The sequence below is a fragment of the Nyctibius grandis genome, chromosome 1, assembly GCF_013368605.1.
Source record: "Nyctibius grandis isolate bNycGra1 chromosome 1, bNycGra1.pri, whole genome shotgun sequence".
Lineage (NCBI taxonomy): Eukaryota > Metazoa > Chordata > Aves > Nyctibiiformes > Nyctibiidae > Nyctibius > Nyctibius grandis.
The window spans coordinates 74,855,211-74,874,906 of NC_090658.1; the positions used below are offsets into that span (position 1 = coordinate 74,855,211).

The window sequence follows — 19,696 nt, forward strand, 5'->3', positions numbered from 1 at the left end:
GGACATATGATCAAAATGCTTATAGTCTGTAGTCAAAATGAGGACGTTCTTCCTGCTTACAAGTAACTGAAACAGAAAAATGGGTTGGGAATGGACTTTGACAGGTCCTCTTGTCCCTTCGTACTGTGAGGCAGATCAAGTAGCTCTCTGCCAAATTTAGTGTAAGAAAATTAATAGTGGAGATCGCACATGCTGTGAGAAGAATAATAACTGTCCTTGCTGTTGGAAAGTTTTCTTCATGCCTAATCCAGAATTTCAGTCAGGGTGGGAAAAAAGAAGCATCAACTGGAGCCAAGGTGGCTGGTGCTGATGCTGCTCAAGAGGCAGAGCTGTAGGTCCTGTGACTTGTGCAAGAACTGGAGCACTCTGGAAGGAGATTCTGGGGAACTTTACAGTCTTTTTATAGCTACAGTCCAACCTGAGTTGTCTTTGTTTTAGTAGGTGATGTCATTTGTCTTGTCCTTAACACATGTGGATGTTAACTGCTCCCCCTTGCTTTCTGTTACATATTAGAAGACTGTTGATGTGTCTTCCCTCCGCTGTCTTTTCCCTGGGCTAAACCCCTCCAGGTTCTTTAGTATCTCTTGTAGGCCATGCTTTTTTAGAGTTTTATTGCTTCTTCTATGAGCTTCCAAATATATGGGAGTAAGGGGGAAAATTCTGAGAAACCATGAAAATATGTGCTTTGTAAGAGCTTCCATAGACAAGTAAACCACAGAATTCAGTTCTCTGTCCTTTGTGTTATACTTATAATAAAGGAATTCAAGAGTCTTCAACAGTAACCTGCTCTTCTGAAGGTCTGTCTTGCAGTAGGAAGTAAAGTAAGTAAATTGGCTTTGGTTTTAATGAGGTTTCTTCCTGGTATGAAGACGTTGTTATGCAAAATAGCATAGGAGAGGAGGGCACCTCTCCTATGAAGACAGGCAGAGAGAGTTGGGGTTGTTAACCCTGGAGAAGAAAAGGCTCCGGGAAGACCTTCTAGCAGCCTTCCAGTACCTCAAGGGGCCTACAGGAAAGCTGGAGAGGAACTTTTGACAAGGGCGTGTGGTGATAGGACAAGGGGTAATGGTTTTAAACTGAAAGAGGGTAGATTTAGATCAGATCTTAGGAAGAAATTCTTTACTGTGAGGGTAGTGAGACACTGGAACAGGTTGCCCAGAGAAGCTGTGGATGCCCCCTCCCTGGCAGTGTTCAAGGCCAGGCTGGATGGGGATTTGAGCAACCTGGTCTCGTGGAAGGCGTCCCTGCCCATGGCAGGGGGTTTGGAACTAGATGATCTTTAAGGTCCCTTCCAACCCAAACCATTCTATGATTCTATGAAAATAATCCATAGAGTTTAACAGAATCACAGAATCACAGAATGTTAGGGATTGGAAGGGACCTCGAAAGATCATCTAGTCCAATCCCCCTGCCGGGGCAGGATTATCTAGATCATGTCACACAGGAACACGTCCAGGCGGGTTTTGAATGTCTCCAGAGAAGGAGACTCCACAACCTCTCTGGGCAGCCTGTTCCAGTGTTCAGTTACCCTCACCGTAAAGAAGTTTTTCCTCATATTTATGTGGAACCTCCTGTGTTCCAGCTTGCACCCATTGCCCCTTGTCCTGTCAAGGGATGTCACTGAGAAGAGCCTGGCTCCATCCTCATGACACTTGCCCTTTACATATTTATAAACATTAATGAGGTCCCCCCTCAGTCTCCTCTTCTCTAAGCTAAAGAGACCCAGCTCCTTCAGCCTCTCCTCATAAGGGAGATGTTCCACTCCCTTAATCATCTTCGTGGCTCTGTGCTGGACTCTCTCTAGCAGTTCCCTGTCCTTCTTGAACTGAGGGGCTCAGAACTGGACACAATATTCCAGATGCGGCCTCACCAGGGCAGAGTAGAGGTGGAGGAGAACCTCTCTTGACCTGCTAACCACACCCCTTCTAATACACCCCAGGATGCCATTGGCCTTCTTGGCCACAAGGGCACATTGCTGGCTCATGGTCATCCTGCTGTCCACTAGGACCCCCAGGTCCCTTTCCCCTACGCTGCTCTCCAACAGCTCTGTCCCCAACTTGTACTGGTACATGGGGTTGTTCTTGCCCAGATGCAGGACTCTACACTTGCCCTTGTTATATTTCATTAAATTTCTCCCCGCCCAACTCTCCAGCCTGTCCAGGTCTCTCTGAATGGCTGCGCAGCCTTCTGGTGTGTCAGCCACTCCTCCCAGTTTTGTGTCATCAGCGAACTTGCTGACAGTGCACTCTATTCCCTCATCCAAGTCATTAATGAATATATTGAATAGTACTGGTCCCAGTACCGACCCTTGAGGGACTCTGCTAGACACGGGCCTCCAACTGGACTCTGTCCCATTAACAGGGGAACAGGATGTTTCAGAGTAGAACAAAGACCTCATTAAACTAGGAGCTTTTTTCATTGCAGTCTTTATTTCACCAGAATACTTACTGTAATGATGTTTATGGTATTCTTCGTGTTTATGTTGCTATGTTGTCTTTACATTTTAGTATTGGGTATGTATATATACTATTGAGCTATACAGTAGGCTTAATTGTATAGGTGTAATAAAGTAAGATTTATGAGTTTATAGTAGACAATCGGTATTTGTTGCATATTACACAGGGATGGTGGGTGTCATGTACAGACTTGTAAAACAGATGAGTTTTCAGGTTATTTTAAGAGAATGAGTCAATGCTTGGTAAATATTTCTTGGAAAAGTTGTTTCAAAGCTTAAATATTTTGGAATTATAAAACTCAGATCCTGAAAGGTGTTTTGGTATCTAATTAAAATCATCAGGGGCGCCCAAATAACTGATGGTCTGTGCCTCAATCTCAAATGAGTTGAAGAGCAAAGGAGCACAGTTAATAGTTGTGATAGCATGATTATTGTGTATGTCTAAGTGCATGAAGTAATTGTTTGATAAAAATGATACTGAGAATCCAGAGTGAGTGCTTTAGAAGTGAATAACAAGCCTTTTATTTTGTGAAATATTTTTATTACTGATACTAGTATTAGACCTCATACCTGTAAAGGAGTTTTTATCTTTCAGATGGACCTGTAGAAGGTTATGTATTATCTTGAAGGTTGTTAATTTTAGGACCTCGTGATTATTAGAGTCATAAACTTGAAATGAAAACTGCCATTTAACATCTCCAAAAGATAGAGCTGCTCTGTTGAGGATGAGTGTCTTGTGTTTTTATGTGCACAGATGTCTAGTCAAAAGCCTCAGTGTCCAAAATGAAGGATACAGTTACATATTTTTGAAAGAAGTCACTAATGTTAATATTGGAGTATGAAGCAGTGGGTTTACTTTTTTTTTTATAATGCAAGTTACTGTATTTCATATAACTTGAAATTGCAGTAATTTCTTAATAGCTCACAATTGTAACTTTATAGTGCTTGTGCATTTTAACACAAAGCTTTCATTGCATTCATAAAAGTGTCATTAGTCGTAGTTTACTTAGGAACAAACACTTATTCAAGCTAATAAATTAAATCTATCTTCAGAAATATGCCTTTAGTTGAATTGAAATAATACTTCAACTGAATGTGTCAGTGACTGTTAAATGCTAAGACTTTACTCCTACAACGGTGTTTGCTTGCTGTTGTCTTACTGAATAAGTGATATTATTTCCTAAAGGAAAATCAAATTAATAATAAAAATTGTTAATATAATTCTGTTGATTGTGGCTTCCATTTTCTTGACTGGAATTGTCGTGTCTTGTTATAATATTACAGACAGGAATAACGAAATGCAGTTCAGACTTTGATTTATCAAGTTTATCAGCTTAACATGCATTCTCTGATTGATACAATTGCTTTTAAGAGTCACAGGTTAGTTGGTTTGATGGATGGAAGCTCCTGCTGTAGGACTTTGGTGCAAAAAATGCTTTGGCATCATCAGTGTATAGATACTGCTAGAGAGATGAGTCTAGATAAAATACTGTATGAGAGTTGTTTCAGAATAGTGAAAGAAGTATTCCAGGAAGATGGTAGTTTCCAAAGAGGGAGTTATATATTGCCAGTTCAGAGGTAAGTTATTTTTAGAAGGAACCTGAAGGTACGCAGCTGCACAGTGAATGTATGCAGATGAACTTACTTGTGCTTTAGGGTGGTGAAAGGTTATAAACATACTACTGTGCTAATAACATCTGCAGTCCTAAATTAAACTAACTAAACAAAAGGGGAGGAGGATTTGTTTTCATATTTTTCCTGCTGGTCACAGTAGGACAGAGTTGAATTAAGTAGCTTGTGAAAGAGGGAAAAAAAGTGTTAGGTGATAGAAGCCACCGTCTTTTCTGAGATCAGCTTCACTTCAGTATGAACAAATGAAGGAGTATATCTTGATGGAGAGCTGTAAGGGCCTCAGGCTGTTAGAACAAAAGGAGATGACAGCCATTTTAAGGCGATTTTTGTGGTGCTCTCTTGGAAAGCATTATAAATCAGCAGATGCAGGCTGGCAGTCGATGTGTGAGATTTCAGTAGATTTCTAAGTGAGAGGAAGTTCATAGGATTTGTTTTTCCTGTTTGACTATCACTTGAGGTGAAAATATTATATAATGCTGACTGTGACATTGTCTAAATGCCCATTTCAAAAAATAACAGTTCTGTAAAGTCAATTTTGTAGAAGTAAAAGAAGCGGGTTAATGTGCCAGTGAAAACAGAGCTTAACTAACTCTGGCACTTTGGCTGCCAGTCTGATTCTGTACTTTTAAGTGAACAAGCTAGAAAGGAATGTCTGATAGAGCACACCCTGTGTCTTGGCGGTTGTGTTAAGCCAACATACATGCTAAAGTTAAGGAACACAAGTAAGTATATGTCTAAGAAGTTAATCGCCTATGTAGTTTTATGTCCTTGATGAACTTGGAATCAGTTAGCAGGTTTAGAGGAACGTGTTCCTATAAGCTGAATTCTTCTGTAAGTGACTGGTTACTGTATCAGCTACAGCATATGTATATTATGTAGGTAATCTGAAGATCCCTATTAAAAAAAAATTGAAAACCAAAAAACCTAAATGTAGGTGGCTTTATGGACATGATGACTTCTCATATAGTGTGGAAGTCCATCTTATGGAGCACACTGCAGAATTTTAGTCCTGCTTTGTTGTTTAGCAGTGCTTTTTAAACCAAGGTAGGACCATATACCTTCTTAGCAGGGTCTGTTTGGATTTTTTTTCCTCTCTCTCCTTTGCCTTTTAGTGAGAAATGCACCTGTTGAAGACCAAGATATTTCTTTGCCCCATGACAGATGTGTCTATAAACTGGGAGCATAGTTGTACAGGTTTGCATAATTTTTCCAGTTGGCTTATATACTAAATTGTCATTAGTTTGATACATATAACTTCTCTCACAATAATTACCCCCTTTTTAAAAGAGTCATCTATTTTTAATTCATATTTTCCTCTATCAGAAGCCCTGGAATTCTATAGAAGTTTAGCTCCCTTACTTTAGCTTCAGTCAGCACGTAGTAAAGTGTTTTTCTTTTGTCTGTCTCATTTGTTGGGAGTTGCCAAAAAATAAGTGATAGGGAACCAGTATTTTAGTTTATATTTCTTAGTTTTATTTACTGAATTATGTTGCATAGCTAGTATGACTTTTAAAATAATGGCAATAATAGAACTACCAATATGACTTCTAAAAACGGATTTGTGTCTTCTTAATAAACAACTGGAAGCATGGGCAACCTGAAAGAAATGGCTTTGTGAGGCAGAAAGAAATTTGGCACCGGCAGCAAAGTGTACAAGCAGTGATTTAAAAAAAAACCAAACAAACAAATTTGTGCTTCTATAGGTGGGTGCAAACAGAATAATACAGTCAAATACAAAGTAAAACAGTGGCGAGAAACAGTACGTAAAGCAAAGAGAACAATAATAGGTTGCTGCAGTAACAGGTATTTTAATGATAGAGATGAAAAAGATCAGTGACTGGCATATAAATGTTGGTTGATGTATCCATTTATGCAAATGGAAACCAAATTTTTAAGATGTTTTACATGTATTATTATTACGCTGTCTTTTAATCGTTGGGAGGAGAAGTGTGCATATAATTACGTATCCACAATGGTCTTCAGCAGAGAAGATAAAAAAATCTGATTGTTGTTTTGCATCCTTTTAATTTGCTCACCAGTCTTCTGAATGTTTTGTCAGGACTAGAATGGTATCTGAGAAGTGGAGCAATTCATTTGTAGGGTGTCTCATGTACTTTGTGTTCTGTTTGGAATATATTAAAGGTGGACTAAATTAATTTATGGTTCATTTGAGCATTCAGTTTCATATACGGCATTTTTACCAAGACTGCTTACATAGCTACGCTGCTGTAGTGTTTACTTAGGGAGTCAGTAATGAGAAATCTTTTTTCACGTTCTTATTAGCCACATCATAAAGACCTTTTTGTTAAATTTAAAGCTTTAACTAAAAACTTAAGTTACATATGTCCTTTTTAGGGTCACAATAGTAATGAAATAAACGCTTTTAGTTTAATTTAAAAAATTGTAAGTACAGCCTTTTAAAGTAATTTCTTGAAACAGGCTAGTTATTTTCGTCATTGACAAGTGGTAAGTGTTCTTTGGTTGGTGTTGAAATCGAGGGGGGTTTATCAACAAAGATTATGGTTCCCAAGTGTATAATTTATTCAGAAACGCGCATTTTGTACAGTGCTGTCAAATTCTTTAGCTTTGCAAGGAGCACAGTGAGATTAATAAGGCTCTGATCTGTGTCATGGTTTCTCATTCAAACGAGTCCACTAAACTTAATAGGATTGTGTGGGAAGTTGCAGCAAATGCTGCTGAACAGGCAGGAAGAATCAAACAGCCGAGACTGAGGAAGGGTAGAGTGTTCTTGTCTTTTGGAGACGTGTAGTCAAAGTGGTGAAGTGACACTGGTGAGATAATGGAGACGACTTTCTTCCAGCAATTAGAGAATCACAGAATGGCTGGCATTGGAAGGGACCTCTGGAGATCATCTAGTCCAACCCCCTGCCAAAGCAGGTTCACCTAGAGCATGTTGCACAGGGTCACATCCAGGCGGGTTTTGAGTATCTCCAGAGAAGGAGACTCCACAACCTCCCTGGGCAGCCTGTTCCAGTGCTCTGGCACCCTCAAAGTAAAGAAGTTTTTTCTCATATTTGGATAGAACTTCCCATGTTTCAGTTTGTGCCCATTGCCCCTTGTCCTGTCACTGGACACCACTGAGAAGAGTCTGGCCCCATCCTCTTGACACCCTCCCCTAAGGTATTTGTAAGCATTGATAAGATCCCCTCTCAGTCTTCTCTTCTCCAGGCTAAACACACCCAGCTCCCTCAGCCTCTCATCGTTAGAGAGATGCTTCAGTCCTCTGATCATCTTTGTAGCCCTCCGCTGGACTCTCTCCAGTAGTTCCTTGTCTTTCTTGAACTGGAGGGCCCAGAACTGCACACAGTACTCCAGCTGTGGCCTCACTAGGGCAGTGTAGAGGGGGAGGATAACCTCCCTCGACCTGGTGGCCAGGTTCTTCCTAATGCACCCCGGGATGCCATTGGCCTTTCTTGTCCACAAGGACACACTGCTGGCTCATGGTGAACTTGTTGTCCATCAGAACTCCCAGGTCCTCTGCAGAGCTGCTTTCCAGCAGGTCAACCCCCAGCCTGTACTGCTGCATAGGTTTATTCCTCCCCAGGTGCAGGACCCTACACTTGCCTTTGTTGAATATCATGAGGTTCCTCTCACAGAATCACAGAATCAGTCAGGTTGGAAGAGACCTCAGGGATCATCAAGTCCAACCATTGCCCTGACACCACCATGTCAACTAGACCATGGCACTAAGTGCCGTGTCCAATCTTTTTCTTAAACACATCCAGAGATGGTGACTCCACCACCTCCCTGGGCAGCCCATTCCAATGTCTAATGACCCTTTCTGAGAAGAAATTCTTCCTAATGTCCAACCTGAACCTCCCCTGGCTAAGCTTGAGGCTTTGTCCTCTTGTCCTATCGCTAGTTGCCTGGGAGAAGAGGCCAACTCCCACTTCACTACAACCTCCCTTCAGGTAGTTGTAGACTGCAATAAGGTCACCTCTGAGCCTCCTGTTCTCCAGGCTAAACAACCCCAGCTCCCTCAGCCGTTCCTCATAGGTCAGACCCTCCAGACCCTTCACCAGCTTGGTCGCCCTCCTCTGGACTCGTTCCAACACCTCAACATCTTTCTTGAAGTGCGGGGCCCAGAACTGGACACAGTACCAGTGTGTCCACCCACCTCTCTAGCCTATCCAGGTCTCACTGAATGGCAGCACAGGCTTCTGGTGTGTCGGCCACTCCTCCCAGTTTTGTGTCATCAGCAAACTCGCTGAGGGTACACTCTGTCCCTTTGTCCAGGTCATTGATGAATAAGTTAAACAAGACTGGAGAAACATAATACTTAAGAGTTTCAGATGCTGCATATCTAGGGGCTGATGTCAAAGTTAGGGGTCACCATGAAAACTTATTAGTATGTGGGCTGCGTGGTTCATAACTACACGACAGGCTCTTTTCTCGTTGAACCAACACCACTTGCATATCTGGTGTCTGTGAGAATGTTTAGGCCTCAGGCTGTAGGAGCCACAGCTGTCACATCCTGAAAAGTTGTTTTCTATCCTGCAGTTGTGTAATGTTATGGGAACACTTAGAAATAATGATTTCATTGTTTGTAAAGTATAATCAGGGGTTTTTTTGACCTACTTTTGCCTTTAAGCAACATTTCTGTCTTTAGAAAAATGCCCCCAAAATGTAATATTAAGCAAATATGTTAGTGTTGTATCTTTGTACTGTTTTTTTGTGCATGTGCTGGGGCAGAAGCCACAGAGTAATTGCAGCATTGTAGTATGCTCTGTTGTGTTTCATGATCTTAGACTCTTCAGCCTTTTAATCAGGTTAATAGTCTTGATCAGGAGTGAATGTTTAAATACATAAACACGTGTTGGTAAACTTTCTGGAGTCTAGCATAAATTACATGAGGACACACTGCTGAAGAACTAAAAACACCTCATATACTTTATTTGTCTATGACTTTTGGTTTGATCCCGTGGCAAGATTCATAGGGACCTCTCTTGTAAAATTAGCTATTACAAATATATATACCGGAGGTGTTTTATTGGTAACAGAATCAATGGAGCTTGTGAAATCTCACTTCCTACTGATTTGTGGGGAATGCTTTTGTCCTAAAGTAAACGTCGAGCACTTTCTCAAGTCACCAAGACCTTCCGATTGAGGTACTCCCAGTTCTCTCCCGTGATCTGTGAGTTTCCATGCCACAGCATCCTTTACCTTTTCATCTACGTACAGTTTTGGCTAGTTGACTGGACAAGAGGCAGCAGCACAGTCACTATCTCAGGGCTGTGTGTGTGGTGCCCAGCCACCGGCCTGTTCGCTCTTGTCTCTGCATGGATTAAACAAACTAGCTCAGGTCTGACTCTTCCCACTTTTCCCTCCATGACGGCACTAATCCATCAGTCTTTCCTACTGAGTAGCTATTTTGCAAAAACCTATGTTTTAGGAACTTTAATCCTACACACCTTTACCCCTCTAATGGATTTGTTTCCATCTCGAAAATGGATTCAACTCAAATCAGCAGGGAGGGAGGGCGGAAGAGGGAGAAGTGTAGACGATACAGATAAAATTATGGCACAAGGCTGCCTTGTTTAGGAAGCTAAGATAGAAATGATGAAATGTTACCAGTTTGTGTGGGTATTTTATTGGTAGTCTGCTTGTGTTCAATGTTTCTTGAAGTCCTAGCTGCTGGCATTTAGAGATGATATGGTGGAAAAAATAATCTTTCATTTAAAAAAAGACAGTTTTCAGACTTTTATGAGTTTAGAAGATTTGGTATGAGAATGAATTAGGTGTACCCTAAAGGTCTGAAATTAAAGGAACATGAAAAAATCTTTAAAGAACATTTGCTACTTTAGAGGTATTTGATGAGTGCTTGGCTTATGACTTTTAGTCACTGGAGGCTGGTAATATGATGGGTATTTTTGTATGTATCTAGCTTTCCTTTGCTGAAAAATCTGTGTGTTTTCTAGTATGTCCATTATGGTTAGTCTTTTTTTGAGCTAGAAATCGATATATCGAAAAGTGCATTATTACAAGCCTCAAAAAGCATTCATTGCACTTTGATGTTGAGGGAATTCATGTCTTCCTCTCATTTTTATTTGGTGTGGTGAGTAATGCCACTGCCTTGTCCTAGTATTATGCAGGCCTATGATCTAGCTTTGCAATTCAGCTCAGCTCTGTTTTGAGTCCTCATGTCTGGGTAATGGATAAGTCTTAGATTTTTTTTCATATCTATTAGCTCAAATAAAACTCTTGTCCATACTGCAGAAATTATTGGAATGATGGCTCAGAAAATGAAAAAGCTTTCCCCAAAGCTAAAAGCATTTGCATTATTTTATCTGATGATGCCATCTCTCTGCCCGCCACCCCCCTGCAACTGGTTTCCCTTTCAGTAGTGAGAAGTAGATTGTTTCCTGTCAACGTGGTATGTTAGTCACCATCATCACACTTTCTGAAGTTTTCTCAGTCTCTCTGTGCTCCCTCTGATGCTTTAGATCTCAGAGGTCGCAATATTGCCATCTTCTAATGCCTTATTCAAGCAGTGGTGGTGATGAGAAATGGTAACTTGCGGTTTTAGCCTGCCATCTGTCTGCTTCCTGTTGTGAGGTTCTGTACACAAGTATCTCTGTATTTGTACTTCTCTTTCGTGTTACATTTACTTATAATTTCCTTAGTGTATTTACATTGTAAGTTGTTCAGGGCAAGGTCCACATTTTTATACTTCATTATGTACAAACTTAGCATAGGATCTTTGAGTATGACTCTGAGATCTTATAGGAATAAATTATTTTTGTGTAGTTATTCTAACAATCACTTTTCTATGAAAAATGTACAGTTGGATGAATAAGTAGTTTTTTATGAGAGTTCAGACTAACATAAGAAAAAAAATGATAAGATATGATGCAAAATAATAGGAAGAGACCTCAACAATGCTTGTTTTGTTTCTAAGGCTCAAAGCCTCTCCGTCCTAATGAAAAAGACTGGTTAAGACTTCAAGAACTATGACTGTCAGTGCAATCAATCCCAGTATTTAAGCTGAAATTGATTGTATTGACAACTTAAAATACATATTTAGCATAAGATCATTTATATCAAACACAACTTTTTGATAACTCATAACTGCTTGAACAGGAAATAAGAACAGTTGATGAAAAATAGAAGGACATTATGTCTGGACTGTTTTGTCTAGAGATTTTTTTTTTATTTTTGCAATAGTATTTTTGAATGCTCTGCAGAATAAGTATTTGTCTGTTGCTTAAAGCCATGCTTTATTTTCTTTTATATCTTATGGAAAAAAATAATTCATAAATTCTTGAGTTATCTCAATTGAAATTGTTTTGATTTTCATAGGTGTAAGATGTCTGTGAAATAGAAAATACCTGGTAAATGGCCAAATATGCCCCAAAATCAAGTAAATATTTAGTTAGCCTTTCAAAACTATTCTTCTGGTATCATCTATGTGTTAGATTGTTTGGAAGATAAACATTGAGTTTCACTGTTTGATTAATTTGACAAGATCTGCAGTGTACTCTAATTGTAGACTTTTATTTAGAGTTTAGAGGTAGCTTGATTATAGACCAGTGTGATGATAATCTGAAGCAGTAGTTCTTCCTGAAATAGCATGTGTTTACTGATACTTCGTGGAAGAAAGGAAAAAACAGGCTTATGGAATTACCGTTTGTCCCTCCCACCCCAGACAGATCAGATCAGATCAGTCTTAAAGGTTGGTTTGTTCTTTTTATTCAGAACAGTGAGAAGACAAAAGGTGAGAAACCAAAGAGTATGTCTTGTGTAGTTGACAATGTATGGATTGTAACTGGGACAGTAAATACAAAGAAATTAACAGTAATGTGTCTAATAATTATTGATAAATTGGAGAACAAGCTCGAATGAGGTATTTTAGAAAGAGAAGTGAGTTTGTCAGTAATGCTGTTCTTTTTTTTCTTTGTCTTTTCCATATTGATTCATTTACGTAACTTTTCAGAGCTCTCAGCAACCAGTATTGAACTGAAGCATTTCTCAGAAAAAGTTAGTGATCATTGTCCCCAGACAAGAGAGCTGGGAAAAGTGGAGCATTAAAACCAGTGGCCTGACTTCCTTTAATAAAGAAGAGACTTGGTTATTTTCTGGTTGACTTCAGTAACCTTTGGCTTCCATTGTAATGCCCAGGCCCAGGCACTTCCCATTATGGTTGGCATCTAATTCCGGTTATGGATCTTGATCTGAGAAAAGAATCCAAGAGTTCAGTGAGTCAGAGACAAATGAGCATATCTCAAAAGGCATTGACCTTGCCAACAGCCATCAGAATAAAAGGAAAAAAGAGCTGTGCAAATTCTGTCTCTCTTGTGTCCTGTCTGCTTGATTCTCCAGGTCTCTCTTCGTCAGTGCTGTAGGGCTACATGTAGGTTTTAATGATTAAATCATACTTCCATGAGCCACAGTCCAGTCAAGCTACTAGCTGTGTGCTACCTGTGGCATAGCCTCACAAATGGCGTAGCAGAAAGAGAAACTAAGGTGTTACCTTGCAGTGCGGTACTTGCTAATGTGTGATAGTTGCTAATCTGCATAGTTGTATACTGTCCTAAATACAGAAGAGTTCCTCTTGGCTGAATCAGCAAGTTACTGTTAAGGGATGTTATGAAAGTAAACATACTACCCTCTCTTCAACCTCTGCCGCTTATTGTTCCCCAATGAAAGTTTCTGTTCTCTATTTGTTGTTTGGTGGCTCTTCCTGAGCTCTCCTAACCATGACGCTCAGTCGTCTCCTGTGGGGGGGTGTGGCTTCTCCACAAACCCTAGAGCAGTCGCAGGTGACCTTCAAAATACACGACATCTTTCCTTCGACAGTCTGAGTGGAGAGTACATCCAGACAGCTACCAATTAAAGGATTGGTGCAGTTGCTTGTGCAACATTAATTTATCTTCGTTGTGCTTATGCAAATTGAAGTGTTATAATTATATGATCTAGCACCATCTTTTCCTGTAGAACCCCTGCCTCATGCAGTGAATGGTGCTTTCGGAAGGAATGGCCTTACCCATCGCTCTCGTTTGTGCTCGTCATTTCATCTGCTATCTCTGCCCCCTCTCTGGTTTTTACTGAGTATCTTCCAAAACTGAATGTAGAACTGTTGAATTTCCAGTGGCCTTTCCATATGATTCCTTGATAACAAAGTGAGGGAATGTGGCTAAAAAACAGTGCTGGTAAGAGTAATATAAAGGAGAATTAAGTGAGCTGGCCAAGCTGACAAAGGCAGAACTTCTGTGAAGTAATGTAAAGAGTTATCAGCCTTCATAGAAGTAGATGACCAGTTTTGAAACCAGCTTACTATGTTTGCTTTTTGGTGTGACTCTTGTATCTGCATCTGTTCCTGGGGACAGATTTATGGCTTTTCATGATGTGTAAATAGATTGCTTCCATGATGTGTGCTCGTACCATTTCTCATTTTACTGTTTTTATTTAAACAGCAGGATATGAATTTAAATCCTAGGTCATATGCAGAGTACTATTTTTTTTTTTTTATTATGAGTTTGACAGTCTCTTTATGATCCCTTTGGAGCATCACGCATGTTGCAAAACTGGTAGCCATCATTCTCGCTGCTTTGTAATTTGTACAGGGAAATTTTTTTTTTTTTGCTAGAACTCTATTCTGTTCTGTATATGCCATTCTCTGCTAGGTGAGGCAGGTGTAATTTATCTGTTCTGCCACTTTTTGTTTCTCCAGGCATTTTGAAATAGAATGGATGAGTGCTTGTGTGTGTGTGTATGTATATATAAAAAGTAATAAAAGTTAGTATGTTAGCTGTTAGTACCTGTTTGAAAGGAGGAAGACATTAGTGGTCTTTTTTAAACGTAGAAGGAATATCATTGTACATTATATAATAATAATAACAAATAATAATAAAGTAGAAGTAATATTGTTATACATTATGTGAAATTGTGACTGGGTCAAACTATGCCTTCATTATTAAGGTCTTAGTTAGCTGCTCTGTACTATATAATCACCTCTTGTGCTGGTGATTTTTTTTTTTTTTTTTGCTACTTTAGTTCAGGTGTGTGTCTGCTTTTGTTTGAGAGTAGGTAATCCATAGCAGAGAGACTTTAGCAGTGGCTGGTCATTGGGGAGAACAATGCAGTTTTGTAAGTAACGTATTTCTCTAAAATTATGTGGCTTTATGCTATTTAAATATCATCTTAATGTAGAGGGCAATTTCTGCTTTAGAGTTCTGTGGGGGTTTACAAATCGTTCAAGTTTTGTGTCATCCTGGCAGTTGGAAGGTGGAAACGCGTGCAGCGCCATTCTTTGACAAAAAGTAAACGCTAACCTGGTCTAAGCAGACGGGGAGAGGTGACTCTGCTCTGTTCGGGGGAGTCTGGTCTGAAATGAGCAGAGCTCCTGGGCAGGGTGTCTCCCACCCTCCCGCCCTGGAGATGTGGGGCGAGGGGGCATAGCTAAGGGTCAGGAAGGGAGATCATTCTTGGCAGCAGCAAGCTGGAGATTGGCTTGACCCATGTCATCAGCCTAATTTAGGTGCTCTGAATCACCTCTGGAAGAGCCTACTTATGTCTGATAATTATGCTGGAAGCCTAAGGAGGCTGTCCATCTAAATTATGTACCTAAAGTTAGACCCAGTTAAGTGCTCCCCGCTGATAATCAAATCCTTCCTTCAGTGGTTTATGTAGTCAAATGCGGTGATTGTTGGCTTGCAATTTGATATTCAGTGCAAATTTGAACAGTAGTATAATGTTATTTGGAAGCAAAAATATAATCTGGGAATTTACCTAAAAATATTAAGCATCATCAAAATTCCCTTCCCTTGAGATCGTCTTCTGTGTTTTTTTTCTTTTTTAGCAAATAGTAGCTTTAAAGCTTATATAAATGTTTTTATATATATATATATATATAAAATATTTATCTTATAAAATGCTACTTGAACTTAAGTATAACAAGTAACCTGGTAAACATGTTAGAACTTGTTCTTTTATTCCAGATATACACACTAGATGTAAACTGTATTTAAAATGTTTCAAAACCACTTTTTAAGAGTTAGTAACTATTCCTGGTTTTCTACAAATGCATTTTAGGAGCATGTTAATTCGTGGTCTCTAGTTTGCCCACCTCATTTACTATTTCAGTTAAGCTGTTGATAACAGGCCAGTTGTAAATTGGGTTATTTGATTTCAGCATTGCATTAATAATTGTCATGTTACTTTGATCAGGTTTTTTTTCAAGAAGATTTAATAATTTTAAAGTTTTAAATTGTGTTTACATTGCTATGCTTGTAAGTCTTATGTAGGTTTAATGCCATTGCCCTATTTTGGAGTGGACATCAGCATCAGCTGCCATTGTCTGTATGAGGAAAAGCCCAGCTACTGTTACTTTAAGCAGAATGGTTGTTTGATGCTGGGTCTGTGCATGAGTGAATTTGGTGACAGTTCGGAGGAGAAAAACCTGCAAATGATCTAGTGCTTAAGAGGGGCTACAGAGGAACCTGTGGCAGCATGTGCTCTTATCTGTACTACACCGTGTATAGCATATATGTACCAGCAATGATGTACCTATGTATCACAGTTCTGATGACCGCATTTAATCATTGCTCTAATTACTATGATGGATTATATCTTCACAGGCACAGTTAGTTGATCTGAAGTCTGAACTGACAGAAACGCAGGCAGAGAAAGCGGTATTGGAAAAGGAAGTGCATGATCAGCTTTTGCAACTCCATGCTGTTCAACTTCAGCTACATGCCAGAACTGGTCAGAGTGTTGATTCTGGGGCTATTAAGGCAAAACTGGTGAGTATGGTGGCTTGAATGGAGGATTATATCGCTCTCCTGGCTGAAGTTTTCCTTGGAAGGTGTGAATAAGCTGGTTACAAATTTTCAAATTAAAAATGTTACATAAAGTTAACTTTTTTGTGGTTGTTAGCAACCATTAAAAAAACCTAAATAACATCAGAATAATTAATAAGAATTTAAGAAGTTGTTTTTATATAAACCTTTTTTTAGTAGTTTCTTAAAGTAGAATAAGAAAATATTTTGGTGGTTTATAAAGCTTTTCTGGAGGCAGAAGTTGCAAAAGGTAATAGCTTCCAATATACAAATACAACCAAATCTTCACATATCTTAAAAAAGCCTGAAGTGAGTTAAGTCTGTTGTTTTCATTGTAGTTATACTCTCATAGGAGTAAGAATGGAATTGTTTTGCCATACAGAGAGAGGGTAGGTGGCATCACAGTCTGCTCTCTGTTGTCATTCTTTAAGAATGCTTCAGATGCATCTACGGTGCTATCCATTGCTACATGCAGCAGACTGTCATAAAAGAACTCGAACCACTGATAGTTTTGTACGATATGTTTTTTAGAAACTTAGACCTTTACAAAGCGCACCAAAAGTTAACAATAATTAATCTGTGCAATTAGTTGGCATTGACTGATAACCAGAGTGTAGTCTGCCTTATTACTAGCCACAGTACAGATTCACGCTCTAATACTGAGATTTTGTAAATTGGAAAAGTAAAGTAATGTTGTACAGATCGTGGTTTCTAACTGTTGGCATAAATCAAAGTCTAGCGCTCTGGCTGTTTTTAAAATTGGTTCACAGGTTGGTTGTGAGTACCTAGTCCCAACATATGTGGAACATTAGATTAGTCTGCTCTGACATTTTGTCCTGTTAATTAATGTATAATAAAACACAGTAATAGGCTATAAGGCTTAAAGGCTATTTAGGCTAATCACTGAATAACAGGAGTAATATTCTTCCTGTTTCAGATCCAAAAGCTGTAATTGAATTAGAGCTATGTTCCTAGGTCTACATACTGCATATTCAGTATAAGAGTAACATTTCCTCGATTGTCTGTACATAATTTATTCTCTACTGAATTATAGCTTGAGCATGATGAAGTTTCTTCAGAGCTGTTAATAATTTTTATGGAGCTGTAAATAAGCATTAGTTAAATATCACCAGCATTTTGTAAGTGTTAGGCTGCAGGTTTACACGTAGCAAATTTTTTAAGCCAACACATCACTGTGAGTGATTTTTGGTTCCTGAATTTTATTAGTGGGGTTTAACTTCTGAGTGGTATAGAGTGTAATACTTTTAACCTTTTTGTTTCTCCTTACCTTGTTATAAACAATTACTAAAGATATATTAAATCTCCACGCTATTGACAGCAGTCTTTTTCCCACAGGTGACAATAAATACATTTTACTTGCATCATTTCAGATTTTATCTGTGTTGAAATTGAATTTATTAACAGCCTAGATTGATATTCTCTCCTTAATTCTACTTAGTTCCTCCTTTTTTATAAACATGAGGGCTAATCTTTTGCATTTGTTTTACTTTGCCTTTAGGGATTTCATATTTCTAATGGAGAGAAACTCACTTTTAAACTGTTCTAGATACAGAAAGCTATAAAGGTCTGGGCAAACTGAAGCTGCTTAAATGACAATAAAATGGGAAGTCAGAGTTGTAGGTAAATAAAAACTGTCATGCTGGCCTTCTGGCAGTCAGAAAGCCTCTGAGGACAAAGAGGGACTGTGTCAACAGAATACGCAATGGGGAAATAAAGTTCTGTACTAGTTAGCTTCCTGCTTTCTTTGTTCACGACAACCACTCTTCTTTTGCATGTAGACTCTTAGCATAAATGCATACTCTGCAAACTGTAAAATTGTACATAGTTGTGAACTAAGACTTTTTTAAATGTTCCACATTACTAAGCAATTAACATCACGTAGTGTAAGCTGAATCCCTTTTTAGGAGTGGTGTATCTGATGAGTCGAGGCACAATAGCTTGCTCTTTGTAAGAGTATGAACTTGCCTAGTAGAATTTTTTTCTTGAGTTTTGCAGCTGATATCTCTTTTTTTGCTACTTCTGCCTGTCCTTTATGTCCATCTTGTAATACATATTTTTTTATTCTTTCTGAAAGGAAAAAAATCTATTATCTGTATAACAGAGGTTATATGACAGGATATATTTTCTATGATACTTTCATGCATTTCACATTGTCTTGCTATTCTTTATAGACTCTTGGGATCTTAGGAGGAAGTATTGTTTTCACTACTACAATAAGGTTAAAATTCTTAATAAGATTTTTAATAGCTTTCACTGCAAAATACCAAAATTGCTGCTAAGTACAATTATAGAAACTGCTTGTTCTTTATGCCTTGTAATGAAATACACAATCTGCTGGTAAATTTCTTTTGGAATAAATCGTTTATGTTGTTGCGTTTTCTTGAGGTTCCTATTGCCTGTTTCTCTAATTACGGAACTCTTTTCTTCTGTCTTAAGTCTGTCCTTTCTGTGGATGAAATGGTGAGTATGCTGATTGCTTTTTTTAATGTTTAAGCAGTGTTTTTGTTTTGTGCAACAACTTCTATATGTTGGCCTCAGAAACTGGCAAAACAGATCTGGCTTTTTCCTTCTTCCTGTCCGTTGGCAAGATGCTGTATGAAGAATTTTCTTTGCATTTTAGTTTTCCTTTTCTAGTTTTGGTGCCTTCTTTCCTACGTCTGTGTGTGTTTTATTTATTATTGTTACAGCTAATTTGGGGTGATATCTGACAATGTGACATTCTGAAAGATTGTTCTGGTAGTATCTCAAAAATTTTTAAGGTGTTACACAATTTCTAAAGCGTAAACACTGTACACATCTATCAATGTAATATGAAGTATTTTATATATTGTATTTAAAAAAAAATCCTGTCAACTTTTCCTTGTTTTCCCTTTTCTCAGTTACAGAATCACAGAATAGTTACAGAATCACAGAATGGTTAAGGATTGGAAGGGACCTCTGGAGATCATCTAGTCCAACCCCCTGCCAAAGCAGGTTCCCCTAGAGCACATTGCACAGGGTCCTGTCCAGGCAGGTTTTGAATATCTCCAGAGAAGGAGACTCCACAACCTCCCTGCGCAGCCTGTTCTTTTTATGGGCTTGATTTGATATGATTTACTGGCTTTTGAACAGCCCAAAGCATATAAACTCAATAATACACAGATAAGAAGAAAAAGTGATGCAAAGTCAACTTCTGTCTTTCGGCCTTTCACAGTGAAAGACTTGAAAAGTTTTTAAACAGCTTTTCCACTTTCATTATGTTATATACTTCATTATCATTACTCAGTATTTGCTCTTTGAAAAGCCACAGGATAGCTGGTAACTGTAAGCTTTGATCTGAAGATCAAAGTTGCATTTTTGGTTTGGTGTTTTTTTTTTTTTTGTATTACCAACAGAAAATACAGTTTTTTCTGTCTTGCAGAACCTATGCAATACTATGAACTCTAGAAGGCATGAAATGATTCTGTAACTTACTCAATTTTCTTAAAGATTTTTGAAGACTTAACACATCTCATGACAGTTGGTCAAAAAAAGACATGTTCTTTCAGTATGTCTTACATATTCTGTATTGCAGACCTTTGATTTTTCTTCATGGTGATCAATTGGAGACAGTCCAGAGTAGCGTTAAGGATGGCTTCTGGGTGTAGTTTTCTACCTCAGTCACAGAGTAGTAGTCATAGTAATGGAGAAAATAGGAAAAAAACAATTCTATGGGATTACATTGTTGCTCATGTTTTATGTATAACATTTAAAACGCATGACTAAAAGTGATTCCACTTAGAAATATAACATTTTACTTTCTGTTTAATTT

General features: G+C 38.6%; 1 protein-coding gene across 2 annotated transcripts in view; it reads left to right on the forward strand.

The window, feature by feature from the left end:
- The window catches only part of GOPC (golgi associated PDZ and coiled-coil motif containing), a 31,232-nt gene that overhangs the window by 731 nt on the left and 10,805 nt on the right, over positions 1-19,696 (forward strand). The window contains exons 2-3 of one of the 2 annotated variants that reach the window (XM_068399316.1): positions 15,685-15,849; positions 18,343-18,366. In XM_068399316.1, the coding sequence (XP_068255417.1) occupies positions 15,685-15,849; positions 18,343-18,366 (189 nt within the window). The remainder of the gene's footprint in view (positions 1-15,684; positions 15,850-18,342; positions 18,367-19,696) is intronic. The other variant, XM_068399326.1, reaches the window with a different exon arrangement.